The 17,230-nt window shown below is 31.7% G+C and overlaps 7 protein-coding genes across 7 annotated transcripts; 3 read left to right on the plus strand and 4 right to left on the minus strand.

Annotated features, from left to right (window-relative positions):
* Positions 1 to 489: 489 nt before the first annotated feature.
* Positions 490 to 3,346, plus strand: cand_037090 (MYND finger domain-containing protein; the record flags this gene model as incomplete). Its single annotated transcript, XM_067213934.1, has 4 exons — positions 490 to 2,304; positions 2,423 to 2,563; positions 2,626 to 3,250; positions 3,324 to 3,346. 4 exons carry the CDS (start codon positions 490 to 492, stop codon positions 3,344 to 3,346), a joined length of 2,604 nt encoding a protein of 867 aa, XP_067069907.1.
* A 31-nt stretch (positions 3,347 to 3,377) lies between these two features.
* Positions 3,378 to 6,005, minus strand: cand_037100 (uncharacterized protein; the record flags this gene model as incomplete). The annotated part of the gene is made up of 1 exon (XM_067213935.1): positions 3,378 to 6,005. One exon carries the CDS (start codon positions 6,003 to 6,005, stop codon positions 3,378 to 3,380), a length of 2,628 nt encoding a protein of 875 aa, XP_067069908.1.
* A 233-nt stretch (positions 6,006 to 6,238) lies between these two features.
* cand_037110 (uncharacterized protein) lies at positions 6,239 to 8,060 on the minus strand (the record flags this gene model as incomplete). Its single annotated transcript, XM_067213936.1, has 5 exons — positions 6,239 to 6,519; positions 6,623 to 6,679; positions 6,779 to 7,463; positions 7,520 to 7,802; positions 7,864 to 8,060. 5 exons carry the CDS (start codon positions 8,058 to 8,060, stop codon positions 6,239 to 6,241), a joined length of 1,503 nt encoding a protein of 500 aa, XP_067069909.1.
* A 722-nt stretch (positions 8,061 to 8,782) lies between these two features.
* cand_037120 (vacuolar ATP synthase subunit D) lies at positions 8,783 to 9,580 on the plus strand (the record flags this gene model as incomplete). Its single annotated transcript, XM_067213937.1, has 2 exons — positions 8,783 to 8,811; positions 8,875 to 9,580. 2 exons carry the CDS (start codon positions 8,783 to 8,785, stop codon positions 9,578 to 9,580), a joined length of 735 nt encoding a protein of 244 aa, XP_067069910.1.
* Positions 9,581 to 10,011: 431 nt separating this feature from the next.
* Positions 10,012 to 11,119, minus strand: cand_037130 (PP-loop family protein; the record flags this gene model as incomplete). The annotated part of the gene is made up of 2 exons (XM_067213938.1): positions 10,012 to 10,915; positions 10,986 to 11,119. 2 exons carry the CDS (start codon positions 11,117 to 11,119, stop codon positions 10,012 to 10,014), a joined length of 1,038 nt encoding a protein of 345 aa, XP_067069911.1.
* A 232-nt stretch (positions 11,120 to 11,351) lies between these two features.
* Positions 11,352 to 16,361, plus strand: cand_037140 (uncharacterized protein; the record flags this gene model as incomplete). Its single annotated transcript, XM_067213939.1, has 3 exons — positions 11,352 to 16,001; positions 16,057 to 16,245; positions 16,308 to 16,361. The coding sequence occupies 3 exons, from the start codon at positions 11,352 to 11,354 to the stop codon at positions 16,359 to 16,361; spliced, it is 4,893 nt and encodes a 1,630-aa protein (XP_067069912.1).
* Positions 16,362 to 16,564: 203 nt separating this feature from the next.
* Positions 16,565 to 17,062, minus strand: cand_037150 (tRNA-methyltransferase family protein; the record flags this gene model as incomplete). The annotated part of the gene is made up of 1 exon (XM_067213940.1): positions 16,565 to 17,062. One exon carries the CDS (start codon positions 17,060 to 17,062, stop codon positions 16,565 to 16,567), a length of 498 nt encoding a protein of 165 aa, XP_067069913.1.
* Positions 17,063 to 17,230: the final 168 nt, after the last annotated feature.

Consider the following 17,230-nt stretch of genomic DNA (forward strand, 5'->3'; position numbering starts at 1 on the left):
GTATTAGATATTTAAAGCTGCTGTGGAAATTTAAAAATAGATTAATATACTCGAACTCAAAATTAAAGTCCCAAAAAAAATAATACAGTAGTGATATTCCAGATAAACTACACAGTCCTAATATTAAGATAATAAATGCACTAATTTTTAAGAACCTGTATTTTCTGTTTGTGTTTAGTGCATGGCTCTCATTTGTATAGGTAGAGTTTACTAAGCCATTATGTTCAACCTCCAGTAGCAATCCTTTGTCATAGTAAAACTTCTTAAATGGATTTGGTATATTCACCCTCATATTTATACTACTTCACTATTCACTAGTTATGGTTGTACACCAAGTAGTACAACACAGCACTTTCCGGTAAACTTTTGACTAGCGTCAGGGCCGGGCATTGGAGCCAGCAAACAAATGTTGGCGCCAAACCTCTAATGTAGACATCACATGCAATAACGGCAATGCCTTTAGAACTTTCTTAAATTCTTCAAAGGAATATGGGATTTTGGTTAATAAAACAAAAAAAAAAGCAAAAAGAAGTATATACAAAGACTACTAGTGAGTGTCTTTCTAATAATGAGTCAGATACTTCTGGTGTACATCCTCTGGATAATGTGAGTAAAATACACCATATTAAAAATGAAGGAAAACGAAAGAAGAGAACTATTGATAGCGAGGTTGCATCACTAAGAGTAATTTCCCGTACTGCATCACGCGTAAAATTAGCTGAATCTTTAAGGCAGCCATTTTTAGACTATTCTCCTGAGAAGCATCCCCACATTACAGAAGCAAATATAGATCAACTTATGTTTCTTGCATCAGATAAGTTGGCTATAAAAAATAGTGAAATGAAAAAACTTATTTTTAGTGAAAGGATGATACTTCAGAAAATGAGGGGAGTGTGTGTATATGTTAAGGCAAAAGTCCCTACAATTGTTAGCAAATATAAACTCAATGAAACAAAAGATAAAGATGGGGATTTCGGAGCTAAGCAACTAAACTTAGAAAAATTTGCAGCACAAAATCTTGATTGTCATCTAAACGTATTAGAAAATGAAACAAGAGATATTGAACTTGACATTACAAATATTCATTCAATATTAAATTTGTCAGGACTTGAATTTATCAATGAAAACGATGTATCAGAGTTAATAAAAATTAGGCGAAAATTATTACATATGAAAGAAGAACTTATGTCACAAATACCCAATATTTCACCTGAATTTGTTGTAAAGGGTCTCCTTAATTTAGATCCAAATAAACTCATAGGTATGGTATCTTTATTGCTATCTGCTATCAAGGAAAAATATAGTGATCCAAGCTTTTGGGCTACTATAATTCATGAACTGTGGTTATTTTTAATTTTATTTCAGCATAGCTATTTAAGAACTGCAGATTTAACAACAGAATTATCCCTCCCCAGCTTAAGTGATCCAACACAAAACATTAATGGAAATATTCAAAAAAGCCAATCATTTCCAGACTCTTTCACAGCAATAAACTATTTATTGTGTGGCCTAGTTGATACCAAAATACCTGGTGCAATTAGGTTACTTGTACGCCTTAATGCAATGTACTACTTTGAATCTAGAATTAATGCGATTATACTATTTTGTGAATCTTCTACAATGCTATGGATTGATTACATGAAAGTAGAAGCTCTATATAACAATATGGAAGCTTTAAGAATTTGTATTACTGTTTTGTCAGAGACACAAAATGTTGATATTCAGCAAATAACCATGAGAATATTTTTTAGTAAACTTACTTCAGTTATATTTTACCACATATTAACATCCCCATTATTTTTAATCCATGATAGACACAGTTCTAAATTGATCATTGGATATATTGAGTTTTTAAATGAGTGTTTATTAATAGGACACTCAAAAGACTTATTACTTAAACTATCAGCAGAGCCCTTTATGATACCTTCCATAGCTGATTCTGTATTTGGAGAAGGATACAAATTTTTTAAATATCTAGACTATAACAATTGCTATAATGAAAAATGTCTTAAGTCAAATCTAGATAACTCACTTTCTACAAGTGTTTCAAGTTTAATGTTGAACAATAAGATCAAATACAATCACATAAAAGAAACTACTGACAAGGATTTAAATATTTGGCAAGCCTTTGCTATTTTGTGTAGTCCAAAGTATAAGGAACCAATTCTTCACTCAAGTTTATTAATGCTAATAGAGATCATATACTTTGCATTTGTATATGAAATACCTTGGAATGAAAAAGACCTAAAAACACTATTAAAGTCTGTTTCCATTTTACATTCTCATTTAAAAAAAACAACAATGGTAAGTTGTAGTCTGCTTAAAAGTAAATGTTACAAGTAATTACTTGAATATACCACTTTGAGCTAAAAAAAATATTGTTAAAAAATTTTTTAAAATAATTATATCTAATATACTTTAGGAAACTGAGGTTGAAAGTTCGTTAATACCTTTTTTATTAGAAGATACTAGAATGATAAGAAAATACCTCACTCAGTTATACAAGGGACTAGATATAGATCTAGTAAAACTACAAGAGTGGATAACTGATAGAAGAATAAAAGTAAGTGAATAGATATATTAAATGTACAAATAATATAATATTTTCTAATTGCTGAATCCTAGGAAAGTGCTTTGGAAAGTGCAGATGAATGTAGTATAAAGGTACCATGTTTCCATCCAGATTGTGTCAGATTTACAGTTGGTTCAAGAGTCAAGATAGGTGGGAAATTGGATGAAAATTTAAAGCCTGATAGTTATGAGATAGATTTTAGATATTGCAAAAATTGTTTAGTCGCAAGCTACTGCTCAAATGCTTGTCAAAAGGCACACTGGGAATTGTCTCACTCCACTACTTGTGGGCTTATGTCAAGACCTCCAGCAAGTATTATATTTAATTCAACAGTAAATTGGCCACTTAGAATTCATATTCATTATACATCACCTAATTTAGTAGAGTCTGATTCTATATCTTATATTCAAGACAAATATTTTGAATATTTACATAACAAACTAGCATTAGTAGTGTTTTTCGACATATGTTTCCTATCAATACCATACCAGCTATCAGATACTCCAATAAGTGAAGGCTCATACTCATGTGGCTTAAGACAATGTACAAGGGAGGAGTGCATAAATAATCTAGAACAAGGTAAAAATAAACCATATAATGATAGAGAATTTGAGAAAAAACGACGTATAATCATGTACAAAGTGTTGCACAATGATGAAAAGCTACAAATTCCATTAGGTGATGCAAGGATATGGAATAAGTATATAGCAAGTTCAAGTAGAAACAATACAAATGATCAGATACTAAATAGTAGACGATCAAAAATATACGTAGCTAGACGACATAAAAGTGAAAATAACTGCAATTAGATTTTAGAAACTAAAGATTTCATTATACCAGATACTATGTTCCTTGAAGTTGACTTTGTTGTGGATATATTGCATACACATGAACTTGTAAGGGTGATTGTACAAGATAGTGAAGGTATGAAAATGGTAGATAGATTTTTTCTATCATTCAATGAGTTGTCAGTATTGTCTATATACTTAAGTATCACAGCATCATTAATATCATGTTTTCTCAGTGCAGAGAGAATAGAATATACAGTTGTGTAACCCATCAGAATTTTCTCTTTAGGTACATTGTTATTTGTGTTTTGAGTAGCAGTATTTTGATCTTGATCAAACTCCTCAATTGAAATGTTACCTTCATTACAATTAATTATAGCATTGATTCTGCCTACATAAACTCCCTGTGATATTGACTTGAGAAAAGATTTATTTTTAGCATTGAAAGACAAAGAAGCTGGAAACCAATTGTACTTCGCTCCATTTTCATCATTACTTCTAGTTAAAGTCTGAATTTGTCTAGGGACCTCTAGAATTTTAGTTTTGTATTCCATAGGGAAATTTATTATATCTGAATCTTTTAAGTGATTATTTTTATTTAATGGAATTAAAACCTTAAATTTCGGATTTTTTGAATTGTGATTATTGAAGATTTCAGTCATCAGACTGTTTAGTGTCGGAAACAATATTAGTGGAAAGTAAACTAATTCAATATGGTCAATTTTGTCATCGTTCAGATTATACTTCATAGTCAAATATGAGATATCTGTGCGAGGATCAATGGTTAATAATGTATTTTTAGGATCAGAGTATAGCTGATTTAATATTCTTATCCACGGACCAAAACTGAGATCACTTGAAGATGCAAAAAATATAGCTGGTTCTCGGTATACAATAGATAACTCTTCGATTGTATGAAATGTATAAAGTCTATTTGATGACTTCAGTTGTGAAAACAGAAATGGGGATATTGGATTGGGTAACATAGACTTACGGCTTTTATTGGAGCATGTCCATTCAGAAGATACATCAGCATTTGATAATATCGTCGAGATACCACCACCCACTATGTATATAGGAACTTGATATTGAATAGGTAGTTCAGATACATACTGTCCAATATATTCAATTAATTCCATACAGTATTGTCCATATAAATCTGTAGGTATTAAGATTGAACCACTTCTATATAATGTATGTTTTATATAATTAAGAATAATCTTTATTTCTGTTAAGTAATATGATAAATTAGATAATTGTACAATATTTGTAGACTCCGCAATCTTATGAATATACTCTGCTTGTTTCATAGAGATAATATTCCCATAAAATACAACATTTGAGGCTTCATGTATGTCATTAAGGTTTAGTGGAGAAGGATATCTATCGACTTCTGTTGAAACCTGACCAAAGATCACAATTTTTTCATCTTTTAATGAATTTTCAGGAGACCTATTATTCGTAGCTAGACAATAACCAACACCTCCTAAACAATATCCACTATCTAGTGGGTATAGTATAAATGTTGTAAGATTCTTGCAGATTTTCTCCCTCTGCCCAATATGCAACAGCTTGATACTAAATCTGGAATTCTCAGTAAATATGGAATTAGAAATATACTGTTGATTTGTTATATCATTTTCCTTTGAAATATGTTGATATAATTCACTTTCTATGATGCCTCTTGCATATCCAGAAATTTCCTCACCTAAAAAGGGACCAATCAAGGGAGGATTAGAAGTACTTGAAGTACAATTATGGCCACCGATTGTAGCTGGGTAATTATAAAGAGTATTTCCGTCAAATATGTGCGTAGCAGCTCCAACAGCTGCACCTAATCCTGTTGTACTTCCTCTCATATTTGAATCTGCAGAGCCTGTAAAGTTGTTTCTTTCTGAGGTATTGCTTACAATAGACTGATTATAAAAATATTCAGGACCACTCTCTGGCAAATTGGTAATAACTTGATGCCTTAAGTATGTAGAGCTTTTGTCCAATTTATATGGGCACTCTACTGTGCCTTCTACTTTTCTCAACTTATTTAACGAAGTAAAAAGATTAAATATATCACTTGTCCTTAACCAAATAAATGGATTTGAAATATTGCTTTGTATAGTTTCACTATACTGGATTAATTGTTGTAAGGCAACAGTTGCAGACTGGAAAACTGGAGGTGTTACAGCTAATAGTGCATTGGATATGTCAATACAAGATAAATATGATAGTAAAGATAAAATATACTCAGGTGAATCTTGTTTTAAACTTTCTAAGTTAGTTTCTTTTTCACAACCATTATGTTTCAAATTATAATCTCTATATAATTGGTTGTAGTGAAGATGGAAGGGGATACCCATTAAGCCATCAGGGTGTGTTATTAAAATCAGATCAATAGGAATATTTTCGTTTCTATTGTCACCTAAACCGAGTAAAATTGTCGCCGGAAATACATAGTAATCATCTAATTCATTAAATTCCTTAATATTTGTAATTAACTTGTCTAATGTATTGCCATAATGCTCTTTGAGGTAATATTTAGTAAGTAATGGGCAATCGCAGAGAATATTGAGACCGTGAAAAGATATAATTGAGAATACTGGAGATAATGAATCATCTACATTACTTAAAGGAGGGAATATCACATTCATTATATTTAATTATTTGATATTAGACCATTACTTGCTACTATCTAGAAATTTGCAAGAAAAAATTATTTCACCTTTTAAACCGCTAAAGTAGACCTATTTGGTTATTTGAAGGGTTGCAGGCTAATGATGTTGAATTAATCGTTTTAATAGTTTATATTAACAAACAAAGCTTAAATACAGATATATGCACATCCTATTTCTTATAGTTGTCATATTTTTGTTATTACATAATATTAAAGTTCATTATGTTGTATAGAAGATTCTGAACGTACTTTATCAATATGTGGGTACATTTCAGAAAAAAGTGTCTCTGAATAATTTATTATTGTCATTTTAAGGTTATCACTTAATTTATGAAATGTTATAATTGGTAGATATTCAATATAATAAGGATGATAATTATAAGGTTCAGCTTGGTAGAAACCAGGATAATTTATTGCTTTAATACCCAAAGATTTGCACCAACGTCCCATTGCCATATCATCAGGTTCAGTAGGTCCAGAACATGAGCAAACTAAAATTACATGAGATTGACGATATTTGCAATAAAAAAGTTTTAAAGGTATAGATAACTTCAAACCAGTATCTTATCTTAGTTGTTTAAGTTTGAAACTTACCAGAACAATTTACAAGTGAGACAAGCGTATTAGCATTAATAACTATTCCAGCTCCACCTATAATCCAGAAATTTTATTAACTTTAGTACTAGCTCATTGTTATTAATATAAGAGTTTGTAGAAATAAAGTGCTTTCTCAAAATTCTCTTAGCTTACCAGTTGCATAGTCAATATTCCATCCTTGCAATATAGACCCTAGAGAATATCTTAACCCCATATAAAGTTTTCCGTTCTTATATCTAGTTTGGTCAACAATAGATAGAACATTTAATAGTGAATTAGGTAGTATTAATGTGTCATCATCAACAATTACAAAATAACGCTTATTTGTAGCTTTACCACTTTTCAAGTATTTCTTGTAAAGATAATGGAGCATAGAGTAAAACTTAGCACAATGCCCTTTAATCTGATTTCCAACACCTAAATCGATGGTTTGTATATCCCCTATAGTTTCTGACTTGTCACTTAATATTTCTAATTCTATATTATGACCTTCATATACGTCTAGCTTTGGACATAGTGAATGAGTTGAATATTTCAATAAATTTCTGTTTGCCCATAATCGAGCTATTTGTGTAAGCCTCGTACCATGAAATTTCCCTGTAGTCTTAACAGAAATAACAACATCATTTGGATCAATTAGTTCGTTGTTATTGATTGTGATAATATTTGGTAACGGACAGTTAGGGGATATTCGTGATGAGATGGTCCATGTTGCACACTTTACAGGTATGTTTCTATTTTTTATGTATATTCCGCGTCTTAGACTTCCAAAACCTGTACAAAATTCAGCTATATCAGTTAATGAAACACTAAGCAAGTCTTTGAGCACTTTTGATAGCTGCAATAAAATAGAAATAATTAGTAATTCAACTTCAATTGTTAAGAGATTCTTACCTCGTAAATAGGGTCTGTATATATCCTTGGTTGAACATATTTATTAAATTCTACAATCATTTTATTTTTTAAATTCATTATTGCATTTCTACTAATTGCAAAGCCTGAGGGATAGTACGGATAGGCAAAGTGCTTATCAATATTGTAGTGGTGAACAATAGATGGAACTTCATCATTTAGTTGAACCCCAAGAAATTCATTTAAAAGAATTCTGTTTTTCCTACTTTTAAATGGAATATCTGATAATTTATCTAAGTAATCAGTTCTTTTTGAATTCACTCCTCTAAAATACAGTAATTAAGAAACTAAATTGCATTTGTTGATACATATATATTTCAAATTACCCTTTTTTCAAGATTTCCTCAAGAAGAAATGGATCGAATCTTGTATTTTCTGAAAGGATGAAAAACCAGTCAAATTCCAAATTGCTATCAGAATAGCGGAAGAGTATTGGTATGAGTAGCGAATCTTCATAAAAATAGTTGGTATCTCGGTTCCAAAGACAATATATATGGGAACTGGGCACTTTTACTTCATTCATAAGAAAGTTAATAATGTATATTTTCTAAATATTTTCAGTAAGAGTAGATGCTTTTCCTATTAAAATAAAAAATATTTGTATATAGTTTTACATACTTACATTAGTTTCTAATGGAAAGTCATCATAGATGACAAATAGTACATATCTTGATAGATAGTTCAACTCAGAATCTGCTATTAATAAACCATATATTGTGGATAATATCAATATAGTGCAGATGGTATGCTTGAAGTGTAGCTGAGCCATCTTTTGCTTTCTGTTCATTTTTACTATTCCCTATACATCCTAAATGCGCGATTAATTAAAAGAAACTTTAAAATTTATAAACAAAGGAAATCTAAAAAATTGTATTAATCTTTACACAATTTATGAAAGAAAAATATCACATTGTACTCATTATCTTGAGTACCAAAGTATTCAAGATAATGGGAACAGTTAATTGTAACTATAAAGGTGGATATATACTGGTAAAGTTATACGAGTTAGTGTATAATTCTTCGTAGTTTATTTAATGTAATATCATGCATAAAAAGTTATCTAAGAAAAGGAAAGAGAAAATTATGATAGTAACTGTGAATTTAGAATGTATACCCGGCACAACAGACCAAAGAAAAAAGGGGAAAACCGGGGATACTGTTTACCTTTCGTTCCTTTTTTTTTTTTTTTATAGGAATAAGCACTAAATTAGAGTAACCACTTTAAAAATCTAGACAAGTATAGATATGGAGCAGAGACCAACTCCAAGTCGTATGTAAGTGGTTCTTCTTAATTAAGACTTTTGTCTCCTCTGAACTTATTATCTTTTATTTTTTAGGAATTTACAAGCAATCAAACAAAAAAGTAAAGGTGCAAAACAGGGATATGACTTGCTTAAGAGGAAGAGTGATGCACTTACAAATAAGTTCCGTGGGATGCTGAAAGAGATTGTCGAAACAAAACGTTTAATAGGTGATGAGATGAAAGAGGCATCCTTTGCTTTAGCAAAGGCAACTTGGGCAGCAGGTGACTTCAAGGATCGAATTATAGAGTCGTGCAAAAAACCAGCTATATTATTAGATGTTGCCACAGAAAATATTGCAGGTGTACGCCTCCCCATATTTGAATTGAATATTGACACATCAGTTGATGTTACAGGCCACATTGGTGTAGCTAGCGGTGGACAGGTTATTCAGTCAACAAAGGATATATATCTACGGGTACTGAAAGGTTTAGTTAAATTGGCGAGCTTACAGACTGCATTCTTTTCTCTAGATGAGGAGATAAAGATGACCAATCGCCGCGTTAATGCTTTACAAAATGTAGTTTTGCCTAAGCTTGATGATGGAATTAATTATATACTAAAGGAACTAGATGAAATAGAGAGAGAGGAGTTCTTTAGATTAAAGAAAATTCAAGAAAAAAAGAAAGAGTGGGCTGAAGCTGAAGCTTTGGGGAGAGCAAATAGAAAAGAGGAGTATCAGTCAGAGATAGATGGCCCGGAATCAGTCTTTGGACAAAAAGATGAGGGTATACTATTCTGAATTGACCCTTCGGAAAGAGAGATTGTTGGGAAGCAACGTCTCAACTAGTTAGCATAGAGGTAGTATACCAGGAGGGGGGAACTAAATATCATCATCTATCTTTTTAATACTGATTTGCAGGTACAAGTGTGGCGAGGTGGCGCGGTTAAGCGTAGTAGTTGGCGAGAGGGATTAGATATCCACTAAAAAGAGAGCCTTCGACGAGATTCGAACTCGTGACCTTCGGTTTACAAGACCGACGCAATAACCAAGACTATGCTACGAAGGCTTTGTTTCTTCTCTATACTAAGTTGGTTATAAGATAAACTATTGCGAGTCTCAAAATTCAAATTATGGGAACTAAAAGGCTTATTCTCTAAATTACATAAAATTAAATGTAACTCACATTTACCTTAAGTATGAAATTTAAATTTAGGTTTTTTTATTCACTTTTAAATGTGAATTTTGCTACTATGAGTTTTCAATATTTCTAAAAGAAGACACCCCTTACAGACTCGAGCAGAGGACATATAACCACATGAAGTGCATCTTTGTACTACCTGCTGTGCATAAATTTTGGGTAGATTGTTTTTACCCTCGTTAGTGCTATTTTTATCTCTATTTATAGCTGCAATATTAAAATTCTCAGCAGCTCTAATAAAGTTCGTTACATATTTGCACTTTATGCCTTCTATTTGTCGAATAAACTCGCGAGCAAAGCCTCTATAAGCATCTACAGAATACTTACATTCAGTAGAGAAGTATCTGAGATTTGAATAATAAGCATATAGAACAATTTCTTTCTCAAAACAGTACATCAAAGGCTTAACTCTTGGTATACCTCGTAAAGTTCCTAATCCCATAACAACTTCATTATCTTGACTCTGCTTAATTTCAGTTGAGGTTATTGGGTTTGTACATCTTTGTAACCTGTTTAAGTCACCACGCAAAATATTTAATAGGACAGTTTCTGCTGCATCATCTGCATTGTGTCCAGTACACAATTTGTCTGCTCCAGATAAATTGCTCCCTACATCAAGTGATCGTCTTCTAAATACCCCACAAAATGTACAGGAATTTGACTTGCCTGCTTTTAATCTGATATCATCCATTGTTGTACCAAATAAGTCCTGAAATTGTAAGATTGTCAGTGGCAGATTATAATAGTCTTTCTGGAAATTTACTACCTTTAGTGCATCATCACGATACCCCTTTATACCTTCATCTATTGCAACTAGTCGCAAATCCAAGCCATATCCCTTCCTTTTATTGAGCTCATACATTACATTTAAGAGAACAGTTGAGTCTTTCCCTCCAGAAATACCTATAGCTACTACTTCTCCCGGTGAAAACATTCTGTAAATACTCAAAAATTTATCTTGACTTCTTAGCTGTGCTTATATTAACAACTAATCAAGAAACTTACTTGTAACTCGTAATGTATTCATGGACTTCCTCCTCAAAAGCACTTAGAAAACAATATTTACAGTTGAGCTGCCCACTTTCACAGCGTCTCATTACAGGACGATCTCCACATATGTAACAACCAGTTTCTGACATTACTGAGTTGAACATACACCTACTATATCATGGGTTTAAAGTGTAACTATTTAAATAAGGTAGCTGATGACTGACTACCTGTTTTGGCGCTGGCATCCAAGCTTGTATTGCGATACAAGACGGTACTATTGGTATTCGTAGTTGTAATCCACAACAGTATATTTTCTTGTAGAACAATTGAATTAAAGATACAAGTTAGAACTGGGACTCCGCTTGTAGCAAAACGCTTTCAATGGTAAATTCTGATGGCGACTCTTTAATTTCGTATTTTGTTCATCTAACAGCTCAACGCAAGTCCCATGGTTTGACTCTCAGTGCAGATATCTTAAATAGTTCGGAATCGAAGAAGTTTTTAGATTATGGTAAACATATATTGCATGATGATTATATGAAGAGTATTGAATTTATTAAGCAAATAGCTAATGAAAGATTTGATAGTGATGTAGAGAAGCGTATAGAAGTGTGTGAGAAACTAGAGAAGATATTGAAATCTGATCATATATACTCTTCACTAATCATTTCATATATTTTGCAATTGCTTAATGATAAGGATGTGGCTGTAGTAATATCAGCTGTTGACTTCCTACATAGGACAATAAATGTTATTATTCCTAATGTATTACTTCCCTTGTCTGTGAAGCATTCTATCGTATACACGGATATGAACATAGAGCAAAATTGGAAGAACTCCCTATGCACTTGCACTCACCAGCATGTATCAGACACTCAACTAGATTTTGAAGGCTGTAAGTGCTGTAGTAAAGGTTGGTGGTCATCAAGACTTTCCATTGGATTATGCTTAGCAACTAACACTACTTTGAGAAACTTGAGGGAAGTTATCAAATGCATAGCAAGATATGTTGAGACTTATGGTAAAGAGGGTGCAAGCAAGATTTCTTGGTACGAAGAACATAACGAAATGCCACAGTCGATACATTTCTCTTGTTTAACTGAATGTAAAGATTATAGTAAAGAAACTAGAGATAAAACTTACACTTTAGAAAGCAAAAACGAAGCTCAATACATAAATTTATATAGAAAGTGTCTCAAATTATCAAACTTAATTCTGCAAATATGCTCGCTTAACTTGTCAGGTCACAGAAAAGCCCATGAACCAGAGAATAAGTCATCTGCAATTACAGCTTCAAGAACTGGGTGGGTATATCCTATTAACTCTGGAAAAGTTTATTCTTTAGAAGAATTCCCTATAGAAGTACTGGTTAATAAAGATACTTCTTGCATTTTAGAAAGTATTGTCAATTTACTATGCAAATCAATGGAATTAGTATTAACTGCAGCAAATCCTCTTAAGGAAGAACTTGGTTCATTAAACTTGTGTCTTAGTTTTCAATGCTTAGGTTGGCTATGCTTTAAACGACCTCAATTTCTATCAAGGTTTCTTTGCAGTATTAAACAAAGTATAGAAAATATTACTAACTTTGAGAAGAAATCAGATAAATTGCTTGCACTACAATATATTTGTCAAAAGGAACTTTTAAGAATATTTGCTTGTCCAAATTTGAAATACATATCATTATATACGGGAGAACTTGTTAATTTACTTCGTCTATTGGGTAGAACTGAAGATTTTAACTTGTTAAGGCTTGAAGCCTATAATATTTTTAACAGTTCCGAGAGCTCAAACGAAGATATACGAATGGAACTAAAAAAAAGAGTTAGTAATATAGGGGATGATGCAAAATCTCCTGTCTCCGTACCATTTCCTCCTGCCGAAGCTCAAAGATGTAGAAGTATTTCTTCACGATATTCTTATAAACGGACTAGATATAACGTTGATCAAGGCCATTATGAAATATTACCCCAAAGTGTAATAGAGGGAGTAAGCTGGTTATTTGCAACCAAAAACTATTCAAGTATTATCGATATTGTTTTAGCAAACTTTCTAAATCCAAAATTACCAGATGACATACTAGTAGAAGTAGAACAAAATTGTCCTGGGAAGAAAATAAACTTGGATACTTTTATGAATCTTTCTAATACTCCATGGTCAAATAAATTTTCTCCATTAGCAGATAATAAACTTAGTATTGAGAACAAGTTACTAGATAAACAATATAAATTAAACTCTCATACTAAAAAAAGTGATTGTCATGAAAAGGATGATCAAATACTCACTTTTTATGAATGTACTATTACTGATTCTATCGAGAAAATGACGATGAAGTCTGATACGAAATATTCTAACAACACATTAGTTAAAGATCTTTATAGTATGGTAGTTTGTCCAGATAGCAAATGGCTAAAAAGTAAGTCAACTTCTATAAAAGCAGTTATCTTTGCTCAAATTGCATCCAGTTTGTTGCTATCTCCACTTATCTCTTTATCTGCTGAGGGTGTATATGAATCTGTAGATCCAACTAATAATTCACTGGCTAGCAGTCTCAAGTATGGTCAACAAATTATATCTGCATGGGAACTTTTTCTTAGACGTATTTTAGATTCTGGTAAAGAAAAGTTTTTACCTTCCTTTGAGAGTTATGGCAGTGAAGTTGGGTTAGCTTGGGGGCTATTTTCGAGAAGACTCAACGAAGGTTTTATTAGTATCAAGCAGAAATACAATATTCTTATACGACTCTCTATGTTACATAACAAGTTGAAAGATTCAATTCAATGGATTTTAATTGAAACAATAATATTCACTTTGTTTTCAGAAACAAATGATTTATTACTCGCACTAGTACTAGTATCAGACACCAGTTCACATATACAGAACAAGTTTGATATAAATAAAACTGGAGACGCTTTAAATGTTGGCAATGAATATGTCTTTGTGTTCATGGACAATTTACTGAAAGAAGAGCACAACTGCGAAAGAATTCAAGAAGTTTTTGGATTATCTCAAATAATTTGCATTGGTCTTCTTTGGTCATATGGTATTGTCTGGGAATATAGAGTCGAGATTTTACTGGATATATTGTTTCGTTTTTACTCAAATAAGATTTTAAATATTATTGGAAATAATTCACTTAATTTTACCTTGAGAAAAATTGATCTATCAAAAAACTCCATTAATTGGAAGTGGCTGATTACCGGATTATATTGTGAGAGAGAAGAACCTACAAATATTGTATATGGAACACAAAATATTAGTGATAATAAAATCAGTGGAAATGATAGGGATACTGGAGATGAGTTCTATTACAATCAAATTTTTGACTTGGGATTAAGAGTAATTAGTTCAGCAATAACATCTAGTGATCACCCAGCTGAAAATATGTCATCTTGTATAATACTAAGTACATTACATAAATACTTTATAGAGTGCCCAGAAGTCCCAATAAGCTCAGTAATTAGTTTATATGATGATTGGATGTTAGGTGAGGCTCAAGCGAAGCGGTTATATGCAATTAACATTTTATGTGATATTATAAATCAGAAAAATCCAGAATCATATTCTAAAAAAGCAGCATATTTTGCTTTAGTATCATGCTGCTATGCTACTGATATCTATATCCGTCAAGATGCTATAAGATATGTATCAAATAGGTTTTCTAACCTAGATATGTCATGCGATGGTAATAAAGTAAACTGTGAGAAAAATAACTTGCCTGATTTCGAAGATTTGCCAGAATGGCAGAGACCATATGTTTTACTTAAAGATCATGAAACGAAGTTTAAAAGTATAGAATATACTCATAACTACAGGAACTTCACAAACTTAACGTATACAGAGGATATATATTCTGCTTATACTCCACCTCCTAATTCTAATTTGCTTTGTGATTGCGTAGAATATTCATATCAGTGGTACAACTCTAAAATATATGGTGAAAGATGGGTAGAAGCAATTGCATTTTTAACTTTTCAAAATTGTATCTTAGGAGATTCTCTTTCTGAAAATAGGCTTAAAATTTGTTGCAACCCTTTCATTGAAAGATGTGTCAAGTGTATTTCTGAACAAACAGCTGTTTCTGCTACTTCTAAAGTCTCAGAGACATTTAAAGATATGGAATTACTGGAGAAAAATTTGGGAGATGTAAAGTTAGAGATTGATACTGATAATATGGTAAAACTAGATAAAAATGAAGATAATAACTTAAATATTAGGGAAGATATTGCCAAAATAAGGTGCAACTTATATAAGTACTGTTGCATCAAAAAACCTGTATTGATACACTTTCTATTTTACTTATCCAATTATGTAAATCATTCATCATCAATGTTTACATCTGTTTTTGAACCTCTACTAGATGAGATAGTAAGGTCTATACCAGAAGTTTATCACCCTGAATATATTAGAATTGTGAAAATATATGGGGATAAATCTAAGGATAATAATTGTTATTTAAGATTCATCACATTAATATTAAGAATTATCGCTTCAAGAACTGCTGATGAAAGTCAAATAAACAAAGATTTACTGACTGAGCTTCAAGTAATATTTGAGGAATTTGGTAACTTCTACTTGGTGGTTCCAATGATTGGCTTTTATGAACTTGACATAATTAAACAATATTTACCCATATTGGTCAATACTGGTGATAAAATATTGTTAAAGCACACAATACAGAATATACTATCTCCAGATGGAAAACATCTTGGAAATTCAAGAATTAAATCAAAGATCTCATCTGAAGATCTCTTAAGAATGGCAGTATCATATAGCTATCCAGAAGTAAAGAATGTCGATGCAAGACGTGCTGTTGACATTGTTGATTGCTGTTTTGAACTAACTCAGATTTCGCCTCCATTATTTGATTCCGATACTATTGCATCTGTACTAGGTAGATTTGCACAGGAGGATATGCCAACATTTCCTAGAACCCTTGGAAGAGCTATGGTTTTGTCAATATTATATATTCCATCAATCAAACCTTTCATTGCTTCTTTTGTTATATCATCGCTTATTAGGAGTCGTAGGGTAAGTGATATCTGCGTGTATATATTTACTTTATAAATAACTTGTTAAATATCAGGTGTGGGATGATACTTTAACATGGAGAGGTATCCGACATTGTATACAAAAATTGTGGACAGATTACAAAAATATACTTCTACCTAGTTTAATACTACTACCTAGAAGTGAATTTGAAGTTATATTCCATGAATTGCTTGAGACAAATTCAGATCTTCGTGTGGACTGTTTGGATATTATTAAACGATCGGTTAGTTTATATCCACTGCCTGTCTATAACAAATTAATATATTGTTCAATAATTAATTTTAGGGTTTAAGATCTATTCCACAATATGTTTCTGATATACTAAGATTGTTACAATAACTTTCTTTTTGGTAAAATATATTTAAGTGCTTTCGACCAGTCTAGAAATTCGTTGTACTTTACCAAAGACCCAATCACATGATTGGTTGCCAGTACATTGTTATTATTTAACTTTACACCACTTTCTGAATATTGGTAAATGAGATGTCTTCAACTCTAATTCTATAGCTCGATATTTACATAAATCTTTATATTTATTCTGATCAATTAACCCTCCAACAATAAATGTCATCACTGGTATACCGCACTTCTGATGAGAGATCCAAGTGGTCATCTGAGTCTGCAGACAAGTACACAATATTTCTATTTCTAAGATCTTTTAATACTAAATCGAGATTCCTTTGAGTTATTGTAACTCCAAACCACTTTTCTGCATTAGTTTTAGTAAGGCCTTTCTTCAGACGCTCTGACATTCCACAAATGATCATAGTAAAAGGTAAAGAAGACTTTCTTATTACAGAATATGATATTGATAGCTGGACTACTAAACTTTTGACATTTCTATCTGAGTGTTTGTCATCAAAACTGCAGTCCACTATTATAGTTGGACTACTTTTCAATATTTCCAAATAGTTGATGCTTTCTCTTATCTGTCTTCCTTTCCTATTACTTCTTCTTCCCTTACTATCTGATATTAAAGTATTGGAGTCTAAATTGATGCTCTTCTCAGTATTGGTAGTATCTGCAGAATTTTCCGTCATCTTTATATAATAAATCTAATGGTTGTTAACTTTTGTTGTGTTTATATTGATTGTATTATTATGTAGTTATTTTTAAATTTCTCTGAACTACTAGTAGGATGAAAATATATGTATTATAAAACTTACTATATATAATCTATTTGTTAGAAATTGCATCATCATGCAATT

Source organism: Cryptosporidium andersoni (assembly GCF_001865355.1).
Source record: "Cryptosporidium andersoni isolate 30847 chromosome Unknown contig_27, whole genome shotgun sequence".
NCBI classification, from domain to species: domain Eukaryota; phylum Apicomplexa; class Conoidasida; order Eucoccidiorida; family Cryptosporidiidae; genus Cryptosporidium; species Cryptosporidium andersoni.